Raw genomic sequence first — 26,626 nt, forward strand, 5'->3', positions numbered from 1 at the left:
TGTGTGTGTGTGTGTGTGTGTGTGTGTGTGTGTGTGTGTGTGTGTGTGTGTGTGTGTGTGTGTGTGTGTGTGTGTGTGTGTGTGTGTGTGTGTGTGTGTGTGTGTGTGTGTGTGTGTGTGTGTGTGTGTGTGTGTGTGTGTGTGTGTGTGTGTGAGGGGTGGAGTCTTTACCTTGTTTGAGAAACAGCTGCATGTGTATATTTAGCACTTTCAATTTTCAAAAGATACATTTTTCAGGAGCTCAGTCTGAGAAAACTGATAATGATGCATCACAGTGCTGGAGGTACGGTGGGTCCTCTTGGATTCTGCACACCTGGTAGTAACAAACTCACCTGCTGGCTTTTACCTGAAGCCTTTTAGTCACCGTCTCATCATGTTTATTGTAAATAAAACTTCTGAACTTTTTCTCCAAGCCTTCATATTGAACTTGATCTGTATCCATTTTAAATCCTTGTAAACACCTGCACTGTTTTGTTACTGTGGGTTAAAAAGTGTCAAAACCGTTTATGAACAAACAATAGTATGAAGACATCTTGAATGTCACAAGAGAGGAAACTGTGGGTTTTTTAAAGCTGTTTTTCTGGCCTTTCCTTTCCTGCTCACAGCTTTAATCAGATTTCTTCTTCTTTTTTATTGGTCGCTGTGCTCACGTATAAACACTGTAAGAGGAACTAAAGGAGATGAGCTGCTGTGCCCCATCTAAGGGTGTAACTTCTGATTCAGACTCCATTTTCAGATGTGCGTATGTAACTGGATTTACTGATGTCATGGTTTTTGTGGTGCTTGCTGCTCTGAGGCAGATTCATCGGGGTTACAGGGTCTACGTTAAAGCTTTCTTTGATGTTGTTATAACCAAATCCAAACTTGTGCTTTTCAGTTTTCCATTACGATGTATTCAGGGAAAGATTTGAATACAAATCTTAGTTTATAACTTTGAATATGGTGTCCACACGTTGCCATACGTAGAGTAAAAGTCGGACACAAACACAGACACAGGTTATGTGTGACAGAGACGTAATGAGCCGTCTGACAGAGCTTCCTGTTCTAGGAAGGCTGATCGAGGTCAGTTCAGTCACAGTATGTCCACTCTGATCTAAGTGGGGACAAGACGCAACATTGTAATAGGTAAACGGTGAGACGTGTACTCCAGTCGTAAAATGTGTTGATCGCATTATTGTTATAATATTGTTAACTGAAAAGCAGTGCTTTTGAGTATTTTTCCTTTGAGTTCAGTGCTGTTGATGCTTTACTCAACAGTAAATAGAGAGCTATAGAGCCTCTATCCAGGGACTGAGGAACATGTGAGTCTTTCTATGACAGACAGAATAAAAGTTTAATTTGAAAAACACATACATGTTGTTTTATTGTGTCTGTGGTCATCTGTAAGTGTCACAGAAATGGCTTATGTATAACGGAGGTTAATAGTTGGTTCCAGCAGTTAAAATGTTCTTGCTTGTACATTTCTGTGGACCATATTGTAAAGGTGTGTTTTATCTTGTTTATGAGACGCGTTTATCTTGTCACAAAAAACAAGTTTTTGTTGCACCGCTCTTATCGCGAGGTTTGGGCGTGATAATATAGGCTGTGAGGCCCACGTTTGATAATCAGGCTAAGGAGTTCAGTGAGCCATTTGCAGAAGCCTGGTTTGTCTACTAGCTGTACAAGGTATTTGCTATAATTGTATTGTAATATTGTGAAAATTTGTACTGTATGGTGTTCTAATTATTTTATGTTTTAATTTAGAATGCACAAGACTGTAAAGTTATTCTTCTAGGAACTCCGAAGTGGCGGGCGGCCACGAGGTAATTTTTTTTTTGTTAAAGCACATGTGTTACTTTTAAGAGACTGAAATGCTTAAAGCCTTTGTGTTTTATGTTTGTAGTTTTCAATAAATGCAGCAAAGCGCCCGTCTTGAAGAAGCCGTGCCTGTGTTGTCATTTCGGAGTTAGAGTGAAAACTTGCCCTAGCTGGTGCCGGTGAGAAGCTCATTAAGAAGACGGCAGCTGCAGAGAGTGACGGTAAAGTGGAGCGACACAAGAGGGCGCCATTACACAAGCTCACCGTTCACAAGCAGCCAAGCACAGCAGCATCGATGCTATCCAACTGGAGTAAGGTGAAAATTAACAAAGGACAGTGTTAAAAGTAGAATAAGAGTGGTTTAAGTCAAGTTTAAAGATCCACAATAAGTTTCTATAACAAATTTGTCAAAGTTTATTTAATTTCTACTGCATTTAAAAGTGATGCTGTAGTTTAGGGAAGAGTTCTGTGTGCTTGCTTAAGGTCAAACTTTGAGTGAAGTTTAAGATAAGATAAGATAAGATAAGATAAGATGACCTTTATTAGTCCCACAGGTGGGAAATTTGTTTTGTTACAGCAAAAGTGCAAAGTTATGTAGCAGAAATTAGAAAACACTGGAAAGCAATAAAATACAATAAAATAAAATACCATATACAATAGAATAAAATAGAATAGAATAATATATACAACTGAGTAGGAAAATACAAAAATACAACTTCGTCAGAAGAAGAATTGCACATATAGCAGTCTTATTGCACATGTGTGGGTTTGTGTGTTTGATCAGGTGCAAAAGTCTTTATTGTGGAGTCTGACAGCAGTGGGGAGGAAAGACCTGCGAAATCTCTCCGTCCCACAACGTTACAAGGTTATTTAAGTAAAAGTGCATCTGTATCAAGAGTGAATGTCATTACAGCTAAAGTATACAGTAACAGTAACGCCAAAGTAACACTTAAGTCACAAATTTAAAAAGTATTTGAAATCTAAACACACTCAATGACATTTAACTAGACTCACGAGATGGTTGCCTAAGATCTCGAAGAGCACTATGCTGTACCCAAGGGGGTAGATTTGGCATGGACGGAAGGGACATGTCCCCACCAATATCCAGCGATTATTGAATTGTCCCCACCAATAATTTGATCTCTTTGAGTAAATAAAAATAAAACAGATAGAAAGAAAAAAAACTATCTGTCAGCGTCTCATTCACCCAGCGGTGCAGAAAGAGTTAAATTACGTTCTCTACTGGAGTCCTACCTCATGTGAGAAATATGGCCAATGTGATTGGCTGTGCCTTTCAGGGAGCTCTGTTTAGTTTTAGCAGCGGCAAGGAGAAGCGGAGGATGGCAGCAAAAAGGAAGAACCTGATATAAGAAAGTATTTTTCAAAGAAACCTGTAAGTCACTTAAAGTCAAGTTCACTCATAAAATGTGTCCGTCATAATAACGTTACACGCTATGCTACGCCATACATGCCAACTCTCCTGATTTTTCCGGGATAATCCCGAATTGCAGTGCCCCTCCCGAAAATCTCCCGTCCAATTTCACAGTCGCTCATTTCCGGTCTACCCGGGCCGGCTTTCAGAGGACCCAGCCCACTTAGATCACGAAGGCAAGGTCCTCAGATGGATACAGCCTCTGAATTTAGACACCCCCAGCCTGTTTCCGGCTGGACAATAATAACGGTGACATTTAACATATTTTATCCGATAAATAAACACTGTAAGATTCAAGGTTTTTTTGTATATATATGTATATGTATACCACTCCCCCCACCAACAGCCCTTTTGAATGTCTTGCTAATTCTGAGGTCTCAAGGTTGGCAAGTATGTGCGAGGCTTTGGCCCACATCAGTCTAAAATTGTATGTAACCATGAATAACGTGTTGCCATGTCCACCAGGAGAGACTGGACAGTATAGATGTAAAACAAATATGCCAGCAGTTCATCTCAGTTAACGAGAGGAGAAGGCATGTGTTTGGCTGCTTCACATAGTGGACACTGAGTTGTTGTGAGGGGCACCAGTGGTCCATGTCTGTTGCTGTAACAGTATGTTTAGAATAAAAAGTCCCAGCTCACTGAGCTGATCGGGGCAATAGCGCCTAAAATGTTGCATAATTTTGCTGAGAGATCTTTTACTTGTGCTAATCTTAGATGATTAGTTTTATGGACAAAAACCAGCAGGTCATTCAGTGTTCCCTTAGTGCTAATGTGTCAGAGATGTTGGTGTAATATAACTGAAGTAATGTTGTTAAGTCCTTAAAGTCATATTCTTTTATTGTCATGACTGTATTTGAAGCTATTTTTATTTTTGTATGATACCTGATTTATATGGAATATGGCTGAAGTAAACTAAAGCCTAAAATACTTAGTCAGTCATTTGTTTAATAGTAATTTAACATTATATAATTCACATATAAAACTATAACTTGTGATTTTAAATGGTTTAAAAGCATGTAGAATAGCATATGTAGGCAAGTATATTTCTCCTTTTTTTATCAAGAAGCAAAGACAAAAAGGAAAAAAAAAAGAAAGAAACAGGGCAGGGTTCGGTGGTTGAATCATCCGTCCCCACCAATGCCAAAACCAAATCTACGCCCTTGGCTGTACCACTTACTGAAGTAGAAGAAAATCATGATGAACAAATTACAGAACTACAGACTGTTTGTAAAAGCGAAAGAGTAAGAACACTAACTGGAAAGGGTAAAGAGCTTCAAGAGAAGAAACTTAAAGGCCTCCAACACAGATACGCTGTCGTTTTTGAAAAATGGAGATATGAAGCAAGATTGAACAAAGTAATATTAAGAAAAGAAGTTTCAGAGAGTGAATTGAATGAGCTCATTAACAATGTAAATGTTGCCTGCAAAGATGTACAAATCATTTATGAACAAATATGCCAAATACAAACTCCTAATGCAGACAAAAGACGCAAAGTGGATGCATGTACATCACTTTCTTCATTCATTGTCAAGAGAGCTGAGAAAAAGCTACAAGGAGACCTTGCAGATGGTGATGAAGAGCCATGGCCAGATGTTGGGTCGTGCTTAGGATCTGAAAGTACTAAATCAAGTCATAAAACCAGTCATGCTCACAACAACCAAAACAATGGAAGCAGAGGCTGAGGCAGCTACATGTCAAAAAATATTAGCAGTAATGGAGGATCAAGAAAGGGAAGCAGATCAACTACAAAAATTGGAACTTGAAAACTTGGAAAGGCAACAAGCAATGGAGGAGCAGCGCAGAAGATTGAACGCTTGGAAGAGGTTAAAAAATTGAATGCTGCAAGAGCTAAAGGTTTATGCGGAAGCTGAAAGTATTTCTGAAAAAGTCGTAGTTTAGTGTGCAGTACCAAAACAGGGAGCGAAACCTCAGCAATCCCTGCTCCACCACAATTTCCCTTTCAAGCTCCAAATACAACCCAAGCCCATAATGCCACAAGCCCTGGATTTGTTCCACATACTCCTACAGTCATAAACCAAGCCCAACAAAATCCTGGTGTACAACCTAAGGCCACCACACTCAATGCATCAAGTCCACCATTTATCCCTCAAGCAACACAAGCTGCTGCTTCTGGAACTCATCCACAGCCAAACGTGGATATAGTTGGCATACTAGCAGATGCAATAAGTGCTAATTGTCTTCCAACTCCAGAACCTGCTCTGTTCATTGGTGACCCTTTAAAGTTCAAGGACTGGCAGTTGTCATTTGAAACCTTGATTGAAAGAAAAAACATTTGAAAGAACGAAAGAGTCTATTATCTCAGGAAGCACCTTGGTGGACCTGCAAAGAAAATGGTTGAAGGATTTCTCCTAGTGGGGACAGATGAAGTGTATGACGCAGCTTGGGAAGTGCTGGAAAGGCGTTTTAAAGATCTGTACACTATAGGAAAATGCTTTAGAGACAAAGTTCACAGTTGGCCTAAAATAAGCTCCAAGGATGGAAGTGAGTTGAGAGAGTTTGCTGACTTCCTTAGAAGTTGTGAAGCTGCGATGCCACACATATAGACATTAGAAGTTCTTGACTGTATGAAAATTCAGAAACTCTTGCTGAAACTTCCAGACTGGTTGACGACAAGATGGAATCGCACAGCTATGAAAATAAGAAAAACCCTTAATGGAGAGTATCCATCATTTCACATGTTTACGGATTTTGTATCCACTGAAGCAGACCTAGCATGTGATCCCATAGCTTCAATGCAAGTTCTCAAGGGTTTGGACATAAGTAAACCCAAACACTCACACAGCCAAGTCATTCAAGCTAAAACATTAACAACAAATTCAAGTCACTGTGACCTGCCTTTACTGCAAAAGAAAAGGTCACACACTGGATAAATGCTTCAAATTCACGGAAAAATCAATCCAAGATTGTATGAAGTTTGTACAAGCAGAAAGGCTGTGTTTTGGATGTTTAAAGGGCGGACATCATTCTAAGAAGTGTGATAAAAGGAACACGTGTGAAAAATGTCAGAAGAAGCATCCCACGTGTCTGCACGATGACAAGTTTGTAGAGCGTAAAAGGATAAGGCCTGCAACAAATGATAACTCTCACGACAAGGACGAAGGAGACACTAAAGAAGGAGACGAACCAGCAACCGCAATCTCCAATAGAGTAACTCAAGTAACCTCAAGCAAGCTGACACCCTCCATTCTACCTGTATGGGTTTCGTCCAAAAATTACCAAGACAGAGAAGTTCTAGTATATGCCCTCTTCGATCCTCAGAGCGATACATCCTTCATCTTGGATGAAGTAGCCCAGGATCTCGACACAGATAAGAGTAAAGCCAATCTACGACTATCAACCATGTCCGCCAAGTCGAAAGTCATACCATGTGAGAAGCTGGTAAACCTTCAAGTTAGAGGATACAAGCATGAAAAGAGAATCACATTGCCACCGGTCTATACAAGAGAGTTCATCCTTGTGAACAGATCACATATCCCGACGTCTGAAACTGCTTTAAACTGGGCTCATCTTGAAAGGCTAGCAGATAGGTTACCTCCAATGCTTGAATTTGAAGTTGGTCTGCTTCTTGGCTATAACTGTCAACAAGCCCTTCTTCCACGAGAAGTTATTACAGGTGAGGAGAATCAGCCATACGCACAGCTAACTGATCTCAACTGGAGCATAGTTGGTTGTACGTCTTAAGTTCAAAACACAATGATGACATTGGCACAAGCCACAGAATCATTGTTCGTGAAGTTACTCCTGCGTTGCAACAAGCAGTTGAACTCAAGCAAGAAGTGCATTTTGTATGCAGAACTCAAGTGAAGGAAGTGGGTCCAATTGATGTAATAAAGGCTTTGGGATCTGATTTCTCTGAGCATGCAATAGATGACAATCCAGTCTGTCAGGAAGACATTTTGCTCATGTCAAAGATGACCAAAGGCATAAGAGAAAATAAAACCAGTCACTATGAACTCCCATTACCATTCAAAACCCGAATCTCCCAAACAACAAACAATGAGAGATAAAACAAATCAAAATCAAAAACTGATTTAATTGGAAAAGAGATAAGACATACTATGAAGATTATGTCAAGTTCATGGATGACATAGCCCGTGGAGACACAGAGAAGGTCTCAGAACAAGAACTGGATAATGCGGTAGCATGGTACATACCGCACCAAGGGGTTTACCACCCCCACAAACCTGAGAAGATACGTGTGGTTTTTGATTGTTCGGCCCCCGTTTCCAGGGGACATCTCTTAACAATCACTTTCTGACTGGACCAGATCTTACCAACGCACTGATCGGAGTGTTATGTCGATTCAGAAAGGGCCCCATCGCCATCATGTGTGACATGGAGAGGATGTTCCACCAATTCCATGTCATCGAGGAGCATCAAGACTATTTGAGATTTTTTAAGTTGATGACAGACTGGCCAGTGTGACATCAACAGTCGAAGCCATACAGTTGGTAGAAGAGTCAAGGGCACTTTGTAAAACAGTCAACCTACATCTGCATTTGTGTCAAACAATAAAGAAGCGCTTGCAGCAATTCCCCAAGATGAACGAGCTCAAACCAAAGACCAGGACATGGCTCTTGGAGAGCTCCACGTTGAACGTGCACTTGGAGTACAATGGTGCATAGAAGCAGATGAATTCCAATTCAGAGTCCAAGTTAAAGACAACCCAGTGACGAGGAGAGGGGTACTCTCAATTGTCGCTTCAGTCTTTGACCCCCTTGGGTTCATTGCCCCCTTCATATTAATACTCCAAACGTTGTGCAAGGACAAAGTTAATTAGGACGAGGATCTCCCAGATCACATTCTCCCACAATGGGAAGCATGGTTAAGAGACCTGCCCAAGCTGGCAGCTCTGAAGATCCCATGAAGCTACTCATATGACGATGTCAACATTGTACAGTACACAGCTTTTCGGGTGCTAGCCTCAATAGTTATGGCGCATGTTCATACCTCAGAGCAAAAGGCAGAGAAGGACAGATCAGTTGTGCACTCTTCATGGGTAAGGTGAGAGTTACGCCCATTAAACAGACATTAAACGTGACTTCAGTTCGCATCGCAGATGTGCTCAAACGAGAACTAAACATCAAAAATCTACAGGGATATTATTGGACGGATTCACAAGTCTTATTAGCATACATAAATAATGATGCTAAAAGATTTCACACATTTGTCCCCAATCGAATTCAACGAATAAGACAAAGCACAAGTCCTGGGAAATGGCAGCATGTCAGCTTTGAGGAAAATCCTGCAGATCAGGCCTCAAGAGGTTTAATGTTACTCAGCTAAAAGATTCAAACTGGTTGAAAGGCCCCGATTTTTTGGGAAACAAGATCTTCTGGTCAAAGAGGAAATAGTGGGAGAGGTTGAAGAAATGGATCCTGAAGTCCGTTATACGCACACTGTGCATTCAAAGGAAGCAAATCCAGTGCTAGAGCGTTTAAAGAAGATCTCTAGTTGGTCGAGAGCTATCAAGGCTATTGCCAGGCTCAGACAATTCATCAAAGACTACAAAGGTGTTCGACAAAGAACGAACAAGGTGACAGATCTTGAAGAAAGAAAAGACACAGAATTATACATCATCAAGCTAGTGCAAAGATGTCTTTAATGATGAAATACAGAAAATCAGATCTCCATCCATCCATTCATCTTCATCCGCTTTATCCGAGGCCGGGTCGCGGGGGCAGCAGCCTAAGCAGAGAAGCCCAGACCTCCCTCTCCCCAGCCACCTCCTCCAGCTTATCCGGGGGAACACCAAGGCGTTCCCAGGCCAGCCGAGAGATATAATCTCTCCAGCGTGTCCTGGGTCTGCCCCTGCCTCCTCCCGGTGGGGCATGCCCGAACACCTCACCCAGGAGGCGCCCAGGAGGCATCCTTGTCAGATGCCCGAACCACCTCAACTGGCTCCTTTCGATGTGGAGGAGCAGCGGCTCTACTCTGAGCCCCTCCCGGATGGCCGAACTTCTCACCCTATCTCTAAGGGAGAGGCCAGCCACCCTTCGGAGGAAGCTCATTTCTGCCGCTTGTATCCACGATCTCGTTCTTTCGGTCACTACCCACAGCTCGTGGCCATAGGTGAGGGTAGGGACGTAGATCAACCGGTAAATTGAGAGAAACCCTTATGACGAGAATATCAAGGGAACAGTTTACCCTGCCCGGGATAGGGTTACCGGGGCCCCGCCCTGGAGCCAGGCCCGGGGAGGGTGCCCGAGGGCGAGCGTCTGGTGGCTGGGCCTTAGTCCATGGGACCTGGCCGGGCACAGCCCGAAGAGGAGACATGGGCCCATCCTCCCGCAGGCCTACCACCCGCAGGAGGCGCCATAGGGGTCGGGTGCATTGTGTGCTGGGTGGCGGCCAGGAGCAGAGGCCCTGGCAGACTGATCCCCGGCTGCCAAGACTGGCAATAGGGACATGGAAAATCAGATCTCAAAGAGAAAATTCTCTGCACAAGTGAAACAGACTAAAGCAGTTAAATGCCTTTTTGGACAAGTCGGATGTTCTCAGGGTGGGAGGAAGATTATCTCAATCAGCTTTGTAAAACACCCTGCAATTCTCCCCAAGGAGTCCCATGTGTCAGCCCTACTTGTCAAACACTACCATGAACGTGTACATCACCAGGGAAGAGGGATGACAATAAATGAATTGTGTGCAAATGGCATATAGATTTTAGGATGTGGGAGTGTTGCTTCCTCAGACATTTACCACTGTGTTAAGTGCAGAAGATACAGAAAGGCTACAAATGTCCAACAGATGTCAGATTTGCCAGAAGTGAGAACAGAAACGGCCCCTCCTTTCACGTATTGTGGTGTCAACTGTTTCGGTCCATTCATGTGTTACTTTTAAGAGACTGAAATGCTTAAAGCCTTTGTGTTTTATGTTTGTAGTTTTCATGGCGTTCAATAAATGCAGTGTGATATCGCAAGAAATTAGTTGTTTATATAAATATATTGGTATGCATAACAATTATTATTCATAATTGTTCAACTTACATCCTAAGTTCCTGTTATTCATCTCAAGAAGCAGATAGAATGAGAGTGTTGTACAATGGTAATGCCAGGAGAGGCAGTATCAGTTCTGTGTTACATTAATGTTTGTAAGAAGGTGGAAGAAGAGAGTGTCCTGTAGGAGGTTTGGCTAGCTTTTCAAAGAATGTGAAAGTTTTCGGCTGGAAATAGAGAGCAGTAACCTCGAAGCGGAAAATGGCTACAATTGGCATGCTAGTAGCATTCGATCCAAAGAATCTGACTTGGGATGAGTATACGGAAATACTCGAGCAGTTTTTCGCAGCTAACGCGATCGACGATGTAGAAAAACAAAGAGCGATATTAATAAGTGTCGTTGGAGCAGCGACCTACAGCTTGATGTGAAACCTTCTCAGCCCAGCCAAGCCCAAAGACAAAATCTTCCAAGAGCTGGTACTTCTGATGAAAAATCACTTTGACCCGAAGCCCAGTGAAATTGTGCAAAGGTATAAATTCAACTCCCGCTCTCGCAAGCCAAATGAAACCGTCATGGAGTATGTAGCGGAGCTGCGTCACCTGGCACAGGATTGTAAGTATGGCAACACGTTACAACAGATGTTGAGGGATAGGATCGTCTGCGGAATTAAGGATGACGGAATTCAGAGACATCTCTTGTCAGAAATAGACCTCACTTCTGACAAGGCTCTGTCAATTGCAGTAGCCATGGAGACTGCAAATAAAAATGCACAGGATCTGCAGACCTCAGGGGTGACAGCAAAATGTTTCAGCCTCACCAAAGGACAACAGGAGAGTCGTACCTTTAAAGGAGAAAGCAAAGAGTGTTATAGCTGCAAAGGAACCAAACACACAGTGGCAGACTGTAAGTACAAACAAGAAAAATGTCATGCTTGTGGTAAAGTGGGACATAGCCAGAGCTTGTAGAATCAAGACTAAACTGAACCAGAAAAAGTAGGGATCGACATACTACCGTATTCACAATGTGGGCGAGAAAGCAGATAACAGCAAAACAGATCGCTCTGAAGACGACTCTTTCACTTTGAACTGTGTCAAGTGCAGTAAAGGGCACAAAAGAAAACCGTTCAAGTTAGGGCATGGCAGTGTGGTACACTTGAGAAAAGTAGACCCCTACACTGTGGACATGCAAATTGATGGGAAAATAGACACTAGATGTTGCCTAACAGTCATGAACGAAGCGACATTCAGAGAAACAGGGAAAGACACCAAGCCCCCCAGCCTGCAGCCCATCAAAATCAAGCTGGAAATTTATACAGGGGATCCTGTTATGGTAGTTGGTGTGACACGAGTCAGCGTCAAATACAAGCAGCAGGAAAAACATCTGCCCCTGGTGGTGGTCGAAGGCGATGGCCCCAGCTTGCTGGGTTGAGGTCATAACAAAAAAAACAGTCATAACAATAGAAAGCTGCACCAAGTCAAAGCAACAGAAAAAACACTACAGCAAGTGTTAATTCTTTGATAAGCCAGGGTCAAGCCAGCTCCGATCAGCAAGAACCCTGTTATCATGGTTCCGAATAGGTAGATATCTTCAGCACTCAGGCTCACCCGAGCCCAGACTTCTCGTTGAGAAAAGGGTGTCAATTGCATTCAGGGACCAGTTGATCAAATCCATAATTCCTCTTTCAGGTTTTAGAGAACAGACTGTGAGAGAGTGTTCCAGGGAAAAGTAATACAAAAAACACGAGATTAGACAAGGACACAAGAGGCTAAGCAGGGAAGCTAAGGGAGAGGAGGAGGAGGAGAAAAGTGCGACCGCCTTCGTCAAGAGCAAGAGCTGTCCCCCACAATGGAGCTCAGAATTCTATGGACAATGGTGTTCTTTTTTACATTTTTTACGGCGTCTTTGTCCGGAGAGTGCGTGGAGGTCCGACCTCCCATTGTTTACAGCAGGGATCCCTCGGAGCCTCCGCTGCCCTGCCTACCGCCGAGCAAGCTAACATCCCCCGCGAGGTGAGGAGGAAGAGACAAGGTACTCGGGCCGGGATCGGGCGTCGCAATAAAGTTAGGAGGTACCGGCCAGCGATTCCATCTATTATTATGGGGAATGTGAGATCTCTCCCCAATAAAGTAGACGAACTGGTGGCTCTTACCCGACATCAGAGGAGCTACAGGGAGTGCAGCCTGATGTGCTTCATTGAGTCGTGGCTAACTGCGCTAACTCCGGACTCACACATAAACATGGATGGTTTTCATCTGATCCGGGCCGACAGAACAACAGAGAGTGGTAAGAAGAGAGGAGGGGGTCTGGCTGTGTTTGTGAACGATAGATGGTGTAACTCTGGGCATTTATCTATCAAAGAGACGCTATGCTGTAAGGACATTGAGCTGCTAGCGGTTAGCATGAGACCGTACTATCTACCGCGAGAGTTTACACACGTGATTATGATAGCTGTGTATGTCCCGCCCCCTGCTAGCGCTGCAGCGGCCTGTGAGGTCCTGCACACTGTAACCAGCAGACTCCAAACACAGCACCCTCAGGCCCTTTTCCTGATCTCTGGGGACTTTAATCACATCTCCCTGTCCTCCACTCTCCCCACCTTCACCCAGTATGTTACCTGCCACACCAGAGACAATAAAACATTGGACTTATTGTATGCCAACACCAAGGAGGCATACAGCTCATCACCTCTCCCTCCCTGGGGCTCAGATCACAACCTGGTTCATCTCCAGCCTGTGTATAAACCTCTAGTACACAGAGAACCAGTTGTGAAACGCACAGTAAGGAAATGCTCGGCAGAAACTGAAGAGGCCCTGAGGGACTGTTTCCGTTCTACTGTGGGACAACCTCTGCAGCCCCTGGAGGATGACCTCAACAGCATCACAGACTGCATTACGGATTACATGAACTTCTGTGTGGACAACACCGTGCCCATCAAAAAGTACGGTGTTTTTCTAACAACAAGCCATGGATAAATCCTGAAATTAAGGCTCTCCTCAAGGAGAAGAAGAGAGTCTTTAGATCTGGAGACAAACAGGAGCTGAGAGTTGTTCAGAAGAAGCTGAAATGGAAGATAAGGCAAGGAAAGGAAAACTACAGGAGGAAGATGGAAGAGCAGCTGCAACAGGACAACATCAGAGGGGTTTGGAACAGCCTGAAGACAATCTCAGGACAAAAACCAACCCCCAGGCTGCAGGAGACTTGGGGTGGGTGAATGACCTAAATAAATATTTTAATAGGTTTGATCAACCACCCACCCCTCCCCAGCATCGCCCCCCTGCTGCAATCTCCTTCATCTTCAGGGACTGCCTGTCCTTCATCTCAGGACTTCACACCTCTCAGCTTCACACCTCCCAGCTCCCAGTCATCACACCCACCCCCGGCTTCTGTGGACTCCAACATACACCCCCTCCCCAAAATCCACTCTTTCAGCACTTCAAGTGAGGAACGAGCCAGCAAGATCAAGGTGCGGAAGGCTGCAGGTCCAGATGGCGTCAGCTCCAGGCTCCTGAGATGCAGCGCAGATGAACTGTGTGGCATCCTAGGATATCTGTTCAACCTGAGCCTGTCACTGGGGAAAGTACCACAGCTGTGGAAGACCTCCTGTGTGGTACCGGTACCAAAGACCTCCCATCCCAAGGACCTCAGCAGCTACAGGCCGGTAGCCCTGACATCACATCTGATGAAGACCCTCGAGAGGTTGGTTCTAAACCATCTGCGCCCCCTGGTGAGGTCTTCATTGGATCTGCTGCAGTTTGCTTACCAGCCTGGCATTGGGGTGGAGGACGCCATCATCTACCTCCTGCACCGAGCTCTGACTCACCTGGAGAAGCCTGGAAGCACTGTGAGGATCATGTTCTTTGATTTCTCCAGTGCTTTCAGCACCATCCAGCCACGACTTCTGAGAGACAAGCTGGAGCTATCGGGAGTGGACCACCACATGTCGCAGTGGATACTGGACTACCTCACAGGACACCCACAGTATGTGAGGTCACAGGGCTGTGTCTCTGACACGCTGGTCTGCAGTACGGGGGCCCCACAGGGAACTGTGCTGGCACCGTTCCTCTTCACCCTCTACACTGCAGACTTCTCCATCAACTCCCCACGCTGCCACCTACAGAAGTTCTCTGACGACTCTGCCATAGTCGGCCTCATCACAGGTGAGGACGACTCAGAGTACAGACAGTGGACTCTGGACTTTGTTGACTGGTGTCAGCAGAACCACCTGCTGATCAACGCCGGGAAAACCAAGGAGTTGGTGGTGGACTTCCGGAGACGCAGACCCACCACACTGACACCGGTGAACATCCTGGGAGTGGACATTGAGATAGTGAACTCTTATAGGTACCTGGGTGTTCACCTGAATAATAAACTGGACTGGAGCCACAACACTGATGCTCTTTACAGGAAGGGTCAGAGCAGACTCTACCTGCTGAGGCGGCTGAGGTCATTAGGAGTACAGGGAGCTTTTAAAGACCTTCTATGACTCTGTGGTGGCATCTGTCATTTTTACAGTGTGGTATGTTGGAGCAGCAGTTTATCGGCAGCTGAGAGGAAGAGGTTGGATAAACTCATCAGGAAGGCCAGCTCTGTTCTGGGATGCACCCTGGACCCAGTGCAGGTGGTGGGAGACAGAAGGACTCTGGCCAAAATAACATCTCTGATGGACAGAGTCTCCCACCCCATGCATGGAAATGTTGCTGAACTGCAGAGCTCCTTCAGTGACAGACTGCTGCATCCTAGATGCATGAAGGAGCGTTTCATGAGGTCCTTCCTCCCTGCAGCTGTCAGACTGTACAATCAGAACTGCTCCCAACAATCATAGATGTTTACATCTGCGCTGTAACTGCAATAAGTTAATCAACTGATTCGCACTACAACCTGGTTTGTCTCTTATCTGTAGTTATTTATATTTAATTTAATAACTGTACAGTACTCTGTTTATAGTAACCATTGTCCTTAATGTAAATATGTAAGAAAAATTGTGTATGTTTCTGTTTTGTGTCCTGTGTACTGTTTGTTTGTATATGTGTCTTTCTGGCTGCTGTTACAACCAAATTTCCCCTTGTGGGACAATTAAAGGATTATTCTATTCTATTCTATTCTATTCTATTCTATTCTAAGGCTGTTGTGCCTTCGGCTCAGATACTGCTGAACATTTTTCAACACTGTTTGACCAACATGTGTCCTGTCCCTCTGAGTCGTCCACCTCAGATGGATTACTCTCTCATTCTTCATTATCATCTGTTGACCCGGCTGTGCATGTTCCCTGTTCAAGTTTGCTTATTTCTTTCCAACCAATTGCTCTACCTGAACTAGAGAAACTTGTGTCAAATGCTAAACCGTGTGGTTCTCCAAATGATGTCATTCCTCCCATTTTCTTAAAAAGGTGTTTCCAACCTTTGGACCACATATTCTGAACGTCCATCTTTTACTTAAGAAACGGGGCTCAGACATTTCAATTATGACAAACTTCAGACCAATCTCTAAGCTTCCTTTTCTGAGTAAGATCCTGGAAAAGATTGTTCACACTCAGCTGATGGACTGTCTAAATGACTTTCAGAGTGTACAGTGGATACTAATGTTTTTGTCACTTTTTACGGATTTAAACTCAAAGTAATGTGAGTACTTCCAAGCTTTAAACGCTGCATGGTTGTACTCTCTCCATCACTTCATGTTATCCATTGTTGATCTGCACACATCTGTTACCACGGGTGTCGCACGCTCGTACATCATTGTCACGAGACATTCTCACAAACAAAGTCACAGTTTAATAATGCAGTAATGCAGCGTGCTTACGGGAAAGTAACAGTAATCTAATTGCTTTTTTGCAATAGTAATCCCTTACATTACTCATTACTTGAAAAAAGTATTCGGATTACAGTAACATGTTACTTTTAACGATGGGTCTACTCTGATTTTCTCCTCAGGAATCCAGGCTGAAAGAAATCACAGTTCAGCAGGTAAACGGAGTCAAAGAGAAATAAAGAATCACAAACGTAGAATCAGCAGCAAAGTTTGACCTTTTTCTTTACTGATGACTCTGCTTCCTGTTCAGAGCCTGATGAAGTCAGGTTGGTGGGAAAAGCCAGTCACTGTGGAGGTACACTGGAGATGAAACATGTGAGAGAATGGAGACCAGTAGATTTCTATAACTGGACCCTGAAGAAAGCAGCTGTGGTCTGTGAACATCTGGACTGTGGCTCTGCTGTTTCTGTACGAGAGAGAAAGTCCCCACGGAGATTCATATGGTCGATCAGACCTGACTGTTTTCAGTCCGGATCTAAGTTGGGGGATTATTACCCTCTACCACCATCCTCAATCTCACCTGTTTAGGTAAGCCTATAACTGCAGCAGACTTTGTCAGTGCTCCCTCTTCAGCTTGATGGATTTCTGAGCTGCTGGTTTCCAGTTGTTACTGTTTGACTTGGTCTTTTTAGCTTGTTCTTTTTTTAATTTTTCACAGCTAGGTGTTCCAGCACACGTATCTCAGTTTTATGCAGTTCAAGTCTTTTAAAACAATGACAGAATGTGCAACATTGACACCACTTTTCTTAATAAACTTCATGTTTTTCTTGTCGCAGACCTTTCAAAACACAGAAAATACCCAATACCCAATTAAATAACACAAAAACCATTCATTCACACATCAGGCTGGCTCGCCACATGTAACACAAAGTTATTTAAGGTCTAGTTTTATTGCAATGGGTGAATTTAACTGACTGATGTGCAGAAGAAAAAGTTCTTTATGGAACTCAGATGGTGTGAAAGACGAGACCAGAGACAGCAAATTTTTGTTAAAGAAAACCAAAAATATATTGAATAAATGGGGGAAAGTGGTTGTTCCGGCTCTCTCTCTGTCTGCTCTTCTGTCGCTCTTCACTATCTAAGAAAAAGGCCAAAAAGTATCCATGCAAGATCACTGTAGTAGTTTATTAAACTTATGCACTAACTTTCTTCATAGCTCCATGTTTATGTCAGTGAATCAGAATCATTCTAAATCAGCCTCAACCTGCAACCTGCATACTGCCACAATCCTGTTTCTGTACATACAGTGGCTTACAAAAGTATTCGGCCCCCTTGAACTTTCCCACATTTTGTCACATTACAGCCACAAACATGAATCAATTTATTTGGAATTCCAGGTGAAAGACCAACACAAAGTGGTGTACACGTGAGAAGTGGAACGAAAATCATACATGACTCCAAACATTTTTTATAAATAAATAACTGCAAAGTGGGGTGTGCGTAATTATTCAGCCCCCTTTGGTCTGAGTGCAGTCAGTTGCCCATAGACATTGCCTGATGAGTGCTAATGACTAAATAGAGTGCACCTGTGTGTAATCTAATGTCAGTACAAATACAGCTGCTCTGTGACGACTAGTGATGGGCAGATGAAGCTTCATGAAGCACTGAAGCTTTTCATCCAATTGGTTCACCCCAGTGCAAAGCTTCTTGAAGCTTCATTTGCTCTAGTAGGACATGTACTGGACGTAAAAATATTAGTTGGCATGAATTTGAAGCGTGTGGCATTTTGCACACAGCCTGTAAATGTCAACAACAAAAGGAGTGTGTAAAACATGTATATTGTAGTGATGGCAGTATGCTGTGTATATTTATACTGGCAGTATGGAAAATGATTATTTGGAAATGCTTAAAATGGAAATGATCATTTACTGTGAGGTGAGGTGTGGCTGGGGTATGGACAGCTACACACTGAGCCTCAGTCCTGCCTGTTCACATTTTATTCTGTAAAAACAAAAGTTTCACTGCTTTTATGACCTTTTTAGTGGGGAGAACATAGCTAGGATTTAATGATTTAACAAATCTTTTAAATCTTTTGTCCTCCACAATGCTAAATGGCTGGGAGTCCTCAATCACCATGCTAACCAGGTCTTCATCTATTGGAGCTTGTGCTCCTGAGGAAAGACAATAAAAACAAAGCACAAATATAAATATCACACACATAACTTATTACAGTTGTAGAATATTGTTATATCATTTAGTAACATTACGGCATGCTATATTATCATGGCATTTGATGGCTCACCTGGTCTTGCTCCACAATCAGTGTTCGCCTTATTCTCATGCAAAGCTCTGTAGTGCCTGAGCATGGATGAGGTGTTGTTGTTATATCCCAGCTCCCTGGCACATAGCAAACACTTCACCTTGTACAAAAGTAAAGACAGCTTAACATAAATTGTATTGCACCATCAGTATTATGAAAATACATCTTCTGTACGAATTTACATACCTTGTTGGGAGGAATAAGATCAAAATGTTCCCACACAGGGGAGGACATCCTTCTCTTCTTAGCTGGCTCCATTCTCTCCTGACTTTCTCTCCTCACTCTCATAAACCTCCAAACTGTCTCCAAACTCTCACTAACCGCAACTCTCCATCAAACACCCACATTTTGAATGAAGTCTGAGGGGTTTATATCACTGTCATAGCTCATGGCAAAGTTCGAACCACTTCCTGAACCAGTCACGTGGTACAGCCGGGCAGCGAGGCTTCGGACGTCATCATTTTCAGCTCCTCCCATAAATGAAGCAAGCCTCGTTACGCGCATCGCGGAAACGCCCCCTCCATTACTCGACACAAGCTTTGAAGCCTCGATACAGAACGTCACATCACTAGTGACGGCCTCAGAGGTTGTCTAAGAGAATATTGGGAGCAACAACACCATGAAGTCCAAAGAACACACCAGACAGGTCAGGGATAAAGTTATTGAGGCTACAAAAAGATTTCCCAAGCCTTGAACATCCCACGGAGCACTGTTCAAGCCATCATTCAGAAATGGAAGGAGTATGGCACAACTGTAAACCTACCAAGACAAGGCCGTCCACCTAAACTCACAGGCCGAACAAGGAGAGCGCTGATCAGAAATGCAGCCAAGAGGCCCATGGTGACTCTGGACGAGCTGCAGAGATCTACAGCTCAGGTGGGGGAATCTGTCCATAGGACAACTATTAGTCGTGCACTGCACAAAGTTGGCCTTTATGGAAGAGTGGCAAGAAGAAAGCCATTGTTAACAGAAAACCATAAGAAGTCCAGTTTGCAGTTTGCCACAAGCCATGTGGGGACACAGCAAACATGTGGAAGAAGGTGCTCTGGTCAGATGAGACCAAAATGCAAAACGCTATGTGTGGCGGAAAACTAACACTGCACATCACTCTGAACACACCATCCCCACTGTCATATATGGTGGTGGCAGCATCATGCTCTGGGGGAGCTTCTCTTCAGCAGGGACAGGGAAGCTGGTCAGAGTTGATGGGAAGATGGATGGAGCCAAATACAGGGCAATCTTGGAAGAAAACCTCTTGGAGTCTGCAAAAGACTTGAGACTGGGGCGGAGGTTCACCTTCCAGCAGGACAACGACCCTAAACATAAAGCCAGGGCAACAATGGAACGGTTTAAAACAAAACATATCCATGTGTTAGAATGGCTCAGTCAAAGTCCAGATCTAAATCCAATCCAGAATCTGTGGCAAGATCTGAAGACTGCTGTTCACAAACGCTGTCCATCTAATCTGACTGAGCTGGAGCTGTTTTGCAAAGAAGAATGGGCAAAGATTTCAGTCTGTAGATGTGCAAAGCTGGTAGAGACATACCCTAAAAGACTGGCAGCTGGAATTGCAGCAAAAGGTGGTTCTACAAAGTATTGACTCAGGGGGCTGAATAATTATGCACACCCCACTTTGCAGTTATTTATTTGTAAAAAATGTTTGGAATCATGTATGATTTTTGTTCCACTTCTCACGTGTGCACCACTTTGTGTTGGTCTTTCACCTGGAATTCCAGTAACATTGATTCATGTTTGTGGCTGTAATGTGACAAAATGTGGAAAAGTTCAAGGGGGCCGAATACTTTTGCAAGCCACTGTATGATCAGAAACAGGATTGTGGCAGTATGCAGGTTGCAGGTTGAGGCTGATTTAGAATGATTCTGATTCACTGACATAAGCCACTGTAAATCTGTATATCATGAGCTGAAGAGGAGATAGAGCTGTGTATTGTATGAGGAGAAAGCCAGAATAACATCACCATCTGCACATCCACATGGCCTCTTTCACCCTGGGTACTTCTTTGAAAGGACAGAGTTCAGCCCTGATCCTTTTGATAGCTTTGGAACATTTTCTAATCAAAGTTTTATTCAAAAATCTGCATACAAAATCTAAACGTGATGCTGACATGAGCCCAGTGTGCGCTGTTATAACGATGCATTTTGTTGTTAATGATTAACTCATGTTGGAGTTGCGCTGAGTCTGAATGAGTGAATAGTTGTTTGCTGTCATCTTTGCTCAGGCTCAGCCAGAAGCAGCTGCTCACCTGGCAAAGCTGTTGGACTCACCTGCTCAGGTAGAAGAGGAGCTGCAGCTTTGGTTCAAACTCAGTTTGTTCTCTCACTGATGACTCTCTGCTTTCTGTTAGAGTCTGTCAGGTTGGTGGGAGGAGCCAGTCACTGCACAGGTACATTGGAGGTAAAACACCTGGGTGAATGGAGACCAGTGGATGACAATGGCTGGACCATGAAGCCAGCAGCTGTTGTCTGTGAACATCTGGACTGTGGCTCTGCAGTTTCTGTAGAACTGATATTTAAGTCACACGGATCTGTTTGAAGGATCAACCCTGACTGTGTTCAGTCTGGATCTCCTCTGAGGGAGTGCTGTTTTACAGCTGATCCAAAGTTTAGGTCCACATGCCTTAAAAAGGCAAAATCTGTGCAAAAATGTGGATTCATTGTCATTTTCTGTCAGGTAGTCTCACTGTCATGACGTTCTGATGGCAAAGGCAAAAAAACGTTTCCTTTTTGAACGAGGTCGGGTTGTTGAATTGCATAAGCAGGGTCTCTCACAGCACGCCATCACTGCTGAGGTGGGACACAGTAAGACGGTCATTTGGAATTCCTTAAATAATCCTGAGGGTTATGGAACAAAAAAGTCAAGTGGAAAAATGTCACCAGCACTGAGCCGGAGGATCCAATTGGCTGTCCGTAAAGACACTGGAAGATTCTCGACCCAAATTAAGGCCGTTACTGATGCCGACTGCAGCCCCATAACCATCAGACGACATCTGAGACTGAAGGGCTTCAAAAACAAAACATGTCTTCAAAGGCCTCGACTCCTTGGACACCACAGAACTGACCGTTTGGACCAAACATAGGACACTGAAAGGTGGAAGAAAGTTTTATTCTCTAATGAGAACAAATGTAACCTTGATGGTCCAGATGGTTTCCAGCGTTACTGGCATGATAAGCAGATCCCACCTGAGGTGTTTTCTACGCCCACAGTGGAGGAGGCACCATAATGGTCTGGGGTGCTTTTTACTTCAGTGGAACAATGGAGCTTCAGGAGATGCAGAGGCGTCAAACCGCCACTGGCTATGTCCAAGTAAGTCCTCATACAGATTTGTGTTGAAGATCAGTCCTGATTGTTTCCAGCTGAGATCTTCCCGAAGAGAATGTGTAGAACCATCTTACTCTTCCTCTGTGCTCTATGTCACCTGTTCAGGTAAGCCCATCAATTACATAGTTTGTGAAAAACAATGGGGGAAAAATAGTTGAAGGTGTGACTCAAAGGAAGTGATTGTTAGTGGAAGACATAGATTTAGTTCAATTCAAAGAGTTTACTGCTGCAAAGAGTTATGAAGGGAACATTTAAGCACAGAGACCAAGAAAGTTTTTGTAACCAGCTGCAAACTCTTATGAAGTTGTACATTTGAACACTGGAGCCTATGGAGGAAGCAAAAGAACAGCCGAACAATACGCAGGTTGAAATTTTTTAGCATATGACCTATAGACGCTTAACATCTCCTAGCTAACAGTACCTGACGTTAGTACTTACAAACTGATCCCATTAACTCGTTTTACTGCTGCTGCTGTTTCTGTCACACTCAGTAGTCGTCTGCATCCAGTTAACCAACCAAAAGCTTATAGCAGCGTAGACCAGGCAGATCTATCTACAGAAAAATCACTTCAACCAGTGAGAAATGTTCTCATGAGAACGAAGTACAGTGGAACCCCGACTTACAAAATTAATTCGTTCCCGAGGGTCTTTCGTAAGTTGAAAATTTTCGTAAGTCGAAGCACCCATCGCACGTTTTGACTGAGGCGATGCTGAACGATAGGCTATAGGCTAATTGCTAACTAGAACAACAATACGTCGTTCAAGTGGAACAGCGAAGCGCAAGTACGGAAGCCAAGGGGTTGTCACATGATTCAGAAGGCATTGTGGGCATTGTAGGCTCAGCCAATCAGAGCCAGCGGATTTAGTTACTCGGGCATTTTGCCGTAACACGGGCAAAAATATTGCCGTTCAGTGCCTTCGTAACTTGAATTTTTCATGAAACAGGGTATTCGTAAGTCGGGGTTCCACTGTATATGTATACGTTTTAAAAGATCTAAAAACTTTTAATCATTACTTGTGAGTTACTACTCAGAATATTTAAGGGGTTATGTTTCATTTCTTTTCACAGTCACGGTCTGTGACAAAGAAAGGACCTAACTTTAGACTTTTTGCAAACTTCAGTCCTTCCATAAACTGCTGATGTTCAACAAACATCTGGAGGAAGCTGTGTGTCTGGGTTTGTGGAGGTCCTGAAGGTGGATCCAGTATCTCAGTTTACAGTCCGTCATTGCTCAGCTCACTGCTGCTCCTGTTCAGACGCTATTATGTTTGGTATAAGGTGGCCTCTGATGATAACCTCACCTGTCATGGTCTCTGTTCATTCACAGACCTGCTGGCTCAGCCAAACATTATTGTCCCCGCCTCCATGGACGGGGTCTCTGAGGCACGGCAGCAGGGGCTTCGGGTATCCAGGGGCTACAGCTTCACCATCAGCTGCTCCATCCAGCCACAGTACCCAGGAGGCTCCTTCCAGCTCACCTTCACTTCCTCCAATACAGCATACAATTACACCCAGCCAGTTGTCAATCACTCTGCCCACTTCCTGTTTCCTGTCACAGAGCCTGCCCACCAAGGAAACTACAGCTGCTTTTATCATGTTTATGTTTTTTCTCATAACTTCTCGTCTGAGAGCCGCCAGCTGTGCGTGACTGTCTCAGGTAAGCTGAAGCAGAATCTCATATATTTTCTGTAAAACCAAACTTTGAAAAGTTTACAGCAAGAAACAGTGAAGAGCACAGCATGAATGGTTACCACAGTAACTCCGGCTCTCTGAAAACTATTTAATTTACACAGCGGCAAATCATAACATAAGTCATCCCAGGTACATCCTGTTAACATCTGGACTGCTGTTTAAGCCAGAATGTTGTTTCTGGGTGGTTTTCCTGCGCGTGCCACCTGCTTCGCCACACAACACTCCAGTGGGATTCAGCCGAACTGGGCTTTGACCACTTCCTGTTCCAATTCTTCTTTCTGGGTCACTTATTGGGGGATGTGTTCATGCGTTGAGGATCATTATCCCATCGACTCATCTACTCCTTGTTCAGTTTTAAGACAGATGTGTCATCATTATGTTGCGGGTCAGAGTTGAATCAGTGGCTGAAGTCTCGCCATCTCCGATGCTGTGAAGGAACAACACACCAGCATGTTTCTGCCTGTTTGATGGTTTGTTTTTTAACATCTGCCATTGGTTTGTTCTAAATGTATCTACAGTTACTGTAGCCAAACATTTCAGTCTTTGATTTGTCTGTCTAAAGCAAATTATTTCTCTTTGATTGGATGTTGACCGAAGAACTGTAGTTTGTAGTTTTTCTTGGGCCATAAAGGATTTTCCTGGTGCGTCTGCTGTGCCGGTTAAATGTGTACGAGCTCGTTATGATTGCAGCCGCATCACTTTGACACTAACAGCCGCAGAGTTACTGGCAGATCCAGGAGTGAGGTGTGGGGGTTTTGGAGACAGCTTTTTGCATCACACAGTTCCTCCTGGGCTTAACCTGCAAACGTTCAGTCCTGGAAAAACCAGCAGCTGCTTGATTTCCACAAAATACATCGATTGATCTCAAATCATTCCTGGTTCCTTTAAAATCTAATACCAGACATACCCTGAACTTTTTTTCTGAAAACCATAGAATGATGAGACAACGTCAACACCAATAACAACAGCAGAGCCTCAGTGTCACAGGCATCACTCCCTAAATACCAATGACCTGATCTGAAACACCTGATTTTACATGGATGGTTTGAAGAGACGATAAATGAAGAGATATATGTATGTTATCCACATGACTAATGAGCTTTTTACGTCTTTAACTGATGAAAAACATTATCTGACATTTAAGTATCACTAAACTCAGTTTAACCTGTGCAGGCTGTAGTAACAGATTATTCTCAGAGGGGTTTAAAGGGGTTTGTCCTCAGAGCAGAGGTTCAGGTCCAGATAAACTCCACAATAAAAGCCTCAGGAGGACCAACACAGCAGATCAGACAGGCAGGAAAAAGACGTCTTTACAGAGAACACAGATGAACCTGTGGTGCCAACATAGGAAACACAATCAGTATTCAGTCAGTGAAGGTGAAGAGAGAACAAGATTCAAGCAGCTCCATGTGGAGGTGATGTTCACAGATTTCTCTGCAGTTTGTGTTTAATGGCAGCTGTTGGACTCGTGGTGACTGTGAATGTGTTTGATCCCACAGATCATCCAGATCTCACAGGCTTCATCATCAGAGCGCTCGTCCTGCCGCTGATCCTGCTGTTGGAGAGCGTTGTTCTGTATCTCTACTGTAAGGTACTGAACACATGTTTGTATCTGAGAATGAAGCCCTGAGAGAGGAGCGATGCAGTCAGTCTGATCTATGTGTTCTTATGTCTCTCCAGACCAGCAGGGGGCAGAAGCTGGGCAGACAGGAGAACATCAAGCTGGTTAACCGTAACATTGGTGTTGGTGCAGCTGAAGAAGGGCCGGCTGAAGAGGAGGGAGCTCATCTCATATCCAGATGAAGTTCTCAGCTCATCCATCACCTCAGTCATAGATTTTACTTTTTTTCTACCAAAGATTCCGTTAATCAGTCAGGCTGGAATGATTCTGTTTTCTTACTGCCAGCATGAAAAGAACAAAACCATCAAAGTGTTTCAGGTTTTTAAATCACATTTTTACACAGAAATTAGCCCCTAATGTACCTGCTGTTCAACACTAACTGCAGGTGAAGTCGAACCAGACATCATCCTGTGTGTGACGCTGACCTTGACCTGCGGGATGCAGAGGTGGTCTGTAGGGAGCTTGGCTGTGGGCCTCCTTCGGTCCTCCAGGGGGCGCTCTATGGAGAAGCGGAGGCTCTAGTGTGGAACAGAGTCTGCTCTCCTGGCAGAACTTTATATAAATAAAGGATATTTGTTCTGCCTTTTATAAGTTACGCTGGATAATACAGTTTTGTAAACTGCCCTAGAGCCCCCTCTAGTGGCTGCTTTGTAATATTGTTTTGATTACTTTGGAAAAAGAAAAATAGAGGAAGCAGAAAATCCAAGATGGCTGAACGTAATGCTGAAGTATTATTGTTCTAAGCCAGGGGTCTCGAACTCCAGGCCTCGAGGGCCGGTGTCCTGCAGGTTTTAGATGTGTCCTTAATCCAACACAGCTGATTCAAATGGCTAAATGACCTCCTCAACATGTCTTGAAGTTCTCCAGAGGCCTGGTAATGAACTAATCATTTGATTCAGGTGTGTTGACCCAGGGTGAGATCTAAAACCTGCAGGACACCGGCCCTCGAGGCCTGGAGTTCGAGACCCCTGTTCTAAGCTGATATGGACCTTAAAATGTTGTTGCTTTTGACGAAATTTGTCCGTAAGTATGAGTGATGATTAAATAACAAATTGTCTCTTGTTGTGTTTAAAAATGGTTTGATAATTTGTATGTTTAATTGAGTAGGAAAGTTTTATCTTGTTAGCTTGCAGTAAGCTTGTAACAAGCTAGTTTGCAATGTTAGTTAGCAATATTTTGTATGTTTTCAGTTTGATGGTCAAAGAGAAGGCGATGGTCAGAGGCCATTCTTCAATAAATCAGCACAAAAAAGGAAAATACGTCTGATTATTGGAGCATCGTTAGCTCGCTGGTGAAAACTAGAAACCTGAGGGTGAGGACAACACACCATTAACTTTCAATAGTGCCTATTCTAATTGATTTTCTAATTGATTGATTTGATCCTTGTCAGGAGCCGTGTTACAGAGAAGGTAAAAGAAACAAGCTTACAGTCAAACACTCACATGCTGGGTGGAGCCAAAGCGATCATGCAGCCCCACCTGTGCTCGCACCTTTCCTTGTAATAACAGAGCAGGACTGTGTGGCTGAGTGTGTTCAGTGTTTATTACATTTCTGCAGCCTGATAGAAAACATTTCTCATTCTTTTCTCTACATTCTCAGGCAATAAAATAAAAGCAGATAAAACTTAAGGTGTTTTTTCCCTCACAGCAGCTACCTGACACGCAGCCTTGTGATTGGACGAGCCCTGACGCCCCCTTCAGGACAGACACAGAGTTTAAA

The 26,626-nt window shown here is 43.7% G+C and overlaps 2 protein-coding genes across 3 annotated transcripts; one reads left to right on the forward strand and one right to left on the reverse strand.

Annotated features, from left to right (window-relative positions):
• Positions 1–148: 148 nt before the first annotated feature.
• LOC120432925 lies at positions 149–25,689 on the forward strand. 2 transcript variants are annotated; one of them, XM_039598318.1, is made up of 10 exons: positions 149–738; positions 1,744–1,802; positions 1,883–2,113; positions 16,117–16,149; positions 16,245–16,522; positions 20,494–20,547; positions 20,620–21,698; positions 22,922–23,251; positions 24,786–24,877; positions 24,967–25,689. In XM_039598318.1, exons 7-10 carry the CDS (start codon positions 21,386–21,388, stop codon positions 25,087–25,089), a joined length of 858 nt encoding a protein of 285 aa, XP_039454252.1. In that variant the 5' UTR covers positions 149–738; positions 1,744–1,802; positions 1,883–2,113; positions 16,117–16,149; positions 16,245–16,522; positions 20,494–20,547; positions 20,620–21,385; the 3' UTR covers positions 25,090–25,689. The 2 variants fall into 2 exon arrangements, with proteins under 2 accessions (XP_039454252.1, XP_039454253.1); XM_039598319.1 differs by having other exon boundaries at positions 1,883–2,108.
• LOC120432926 (zinc finger BED domain-containing protein 4-like) lies at positions 17,559–18,869 on the reverse strand. Its single transcript, XM_039598321.1, has 3 exons — positions 18,441–18,869; positions 18,237–18,354; positions 17,559–18,105 (listed from the first exon to the last, which is right to left on the reverse strand). Exons 1-3 carry the CDS (start codon positions 18,540–18,542, stop codon positions 17,924–17,926), a joined length of 402 nt encoding a protein of 133 aa, XP_039454255.1. The 5' UTR covers positions 18,543–18,869; the 3' UTR covers positions 17,559–17,923.
• Positions 25,690–26,626: the final 937 nt, after the last annotated feature.

The sequence above is a fragment of the Oreochromis aureus genome, linkage group 14 (assembly GCF_013358895.1).
Source record: "Oreochromis aureus strain Israel breed Guangdong linkage group 14, ZZ_aureus, whole genome shotgun sequence".
NCBI lineage: Eukaryota > Metazoa > Chordata > Actinopteri > Cichliformes > Cichlidae > Oreochromis > Oreochromis aureus.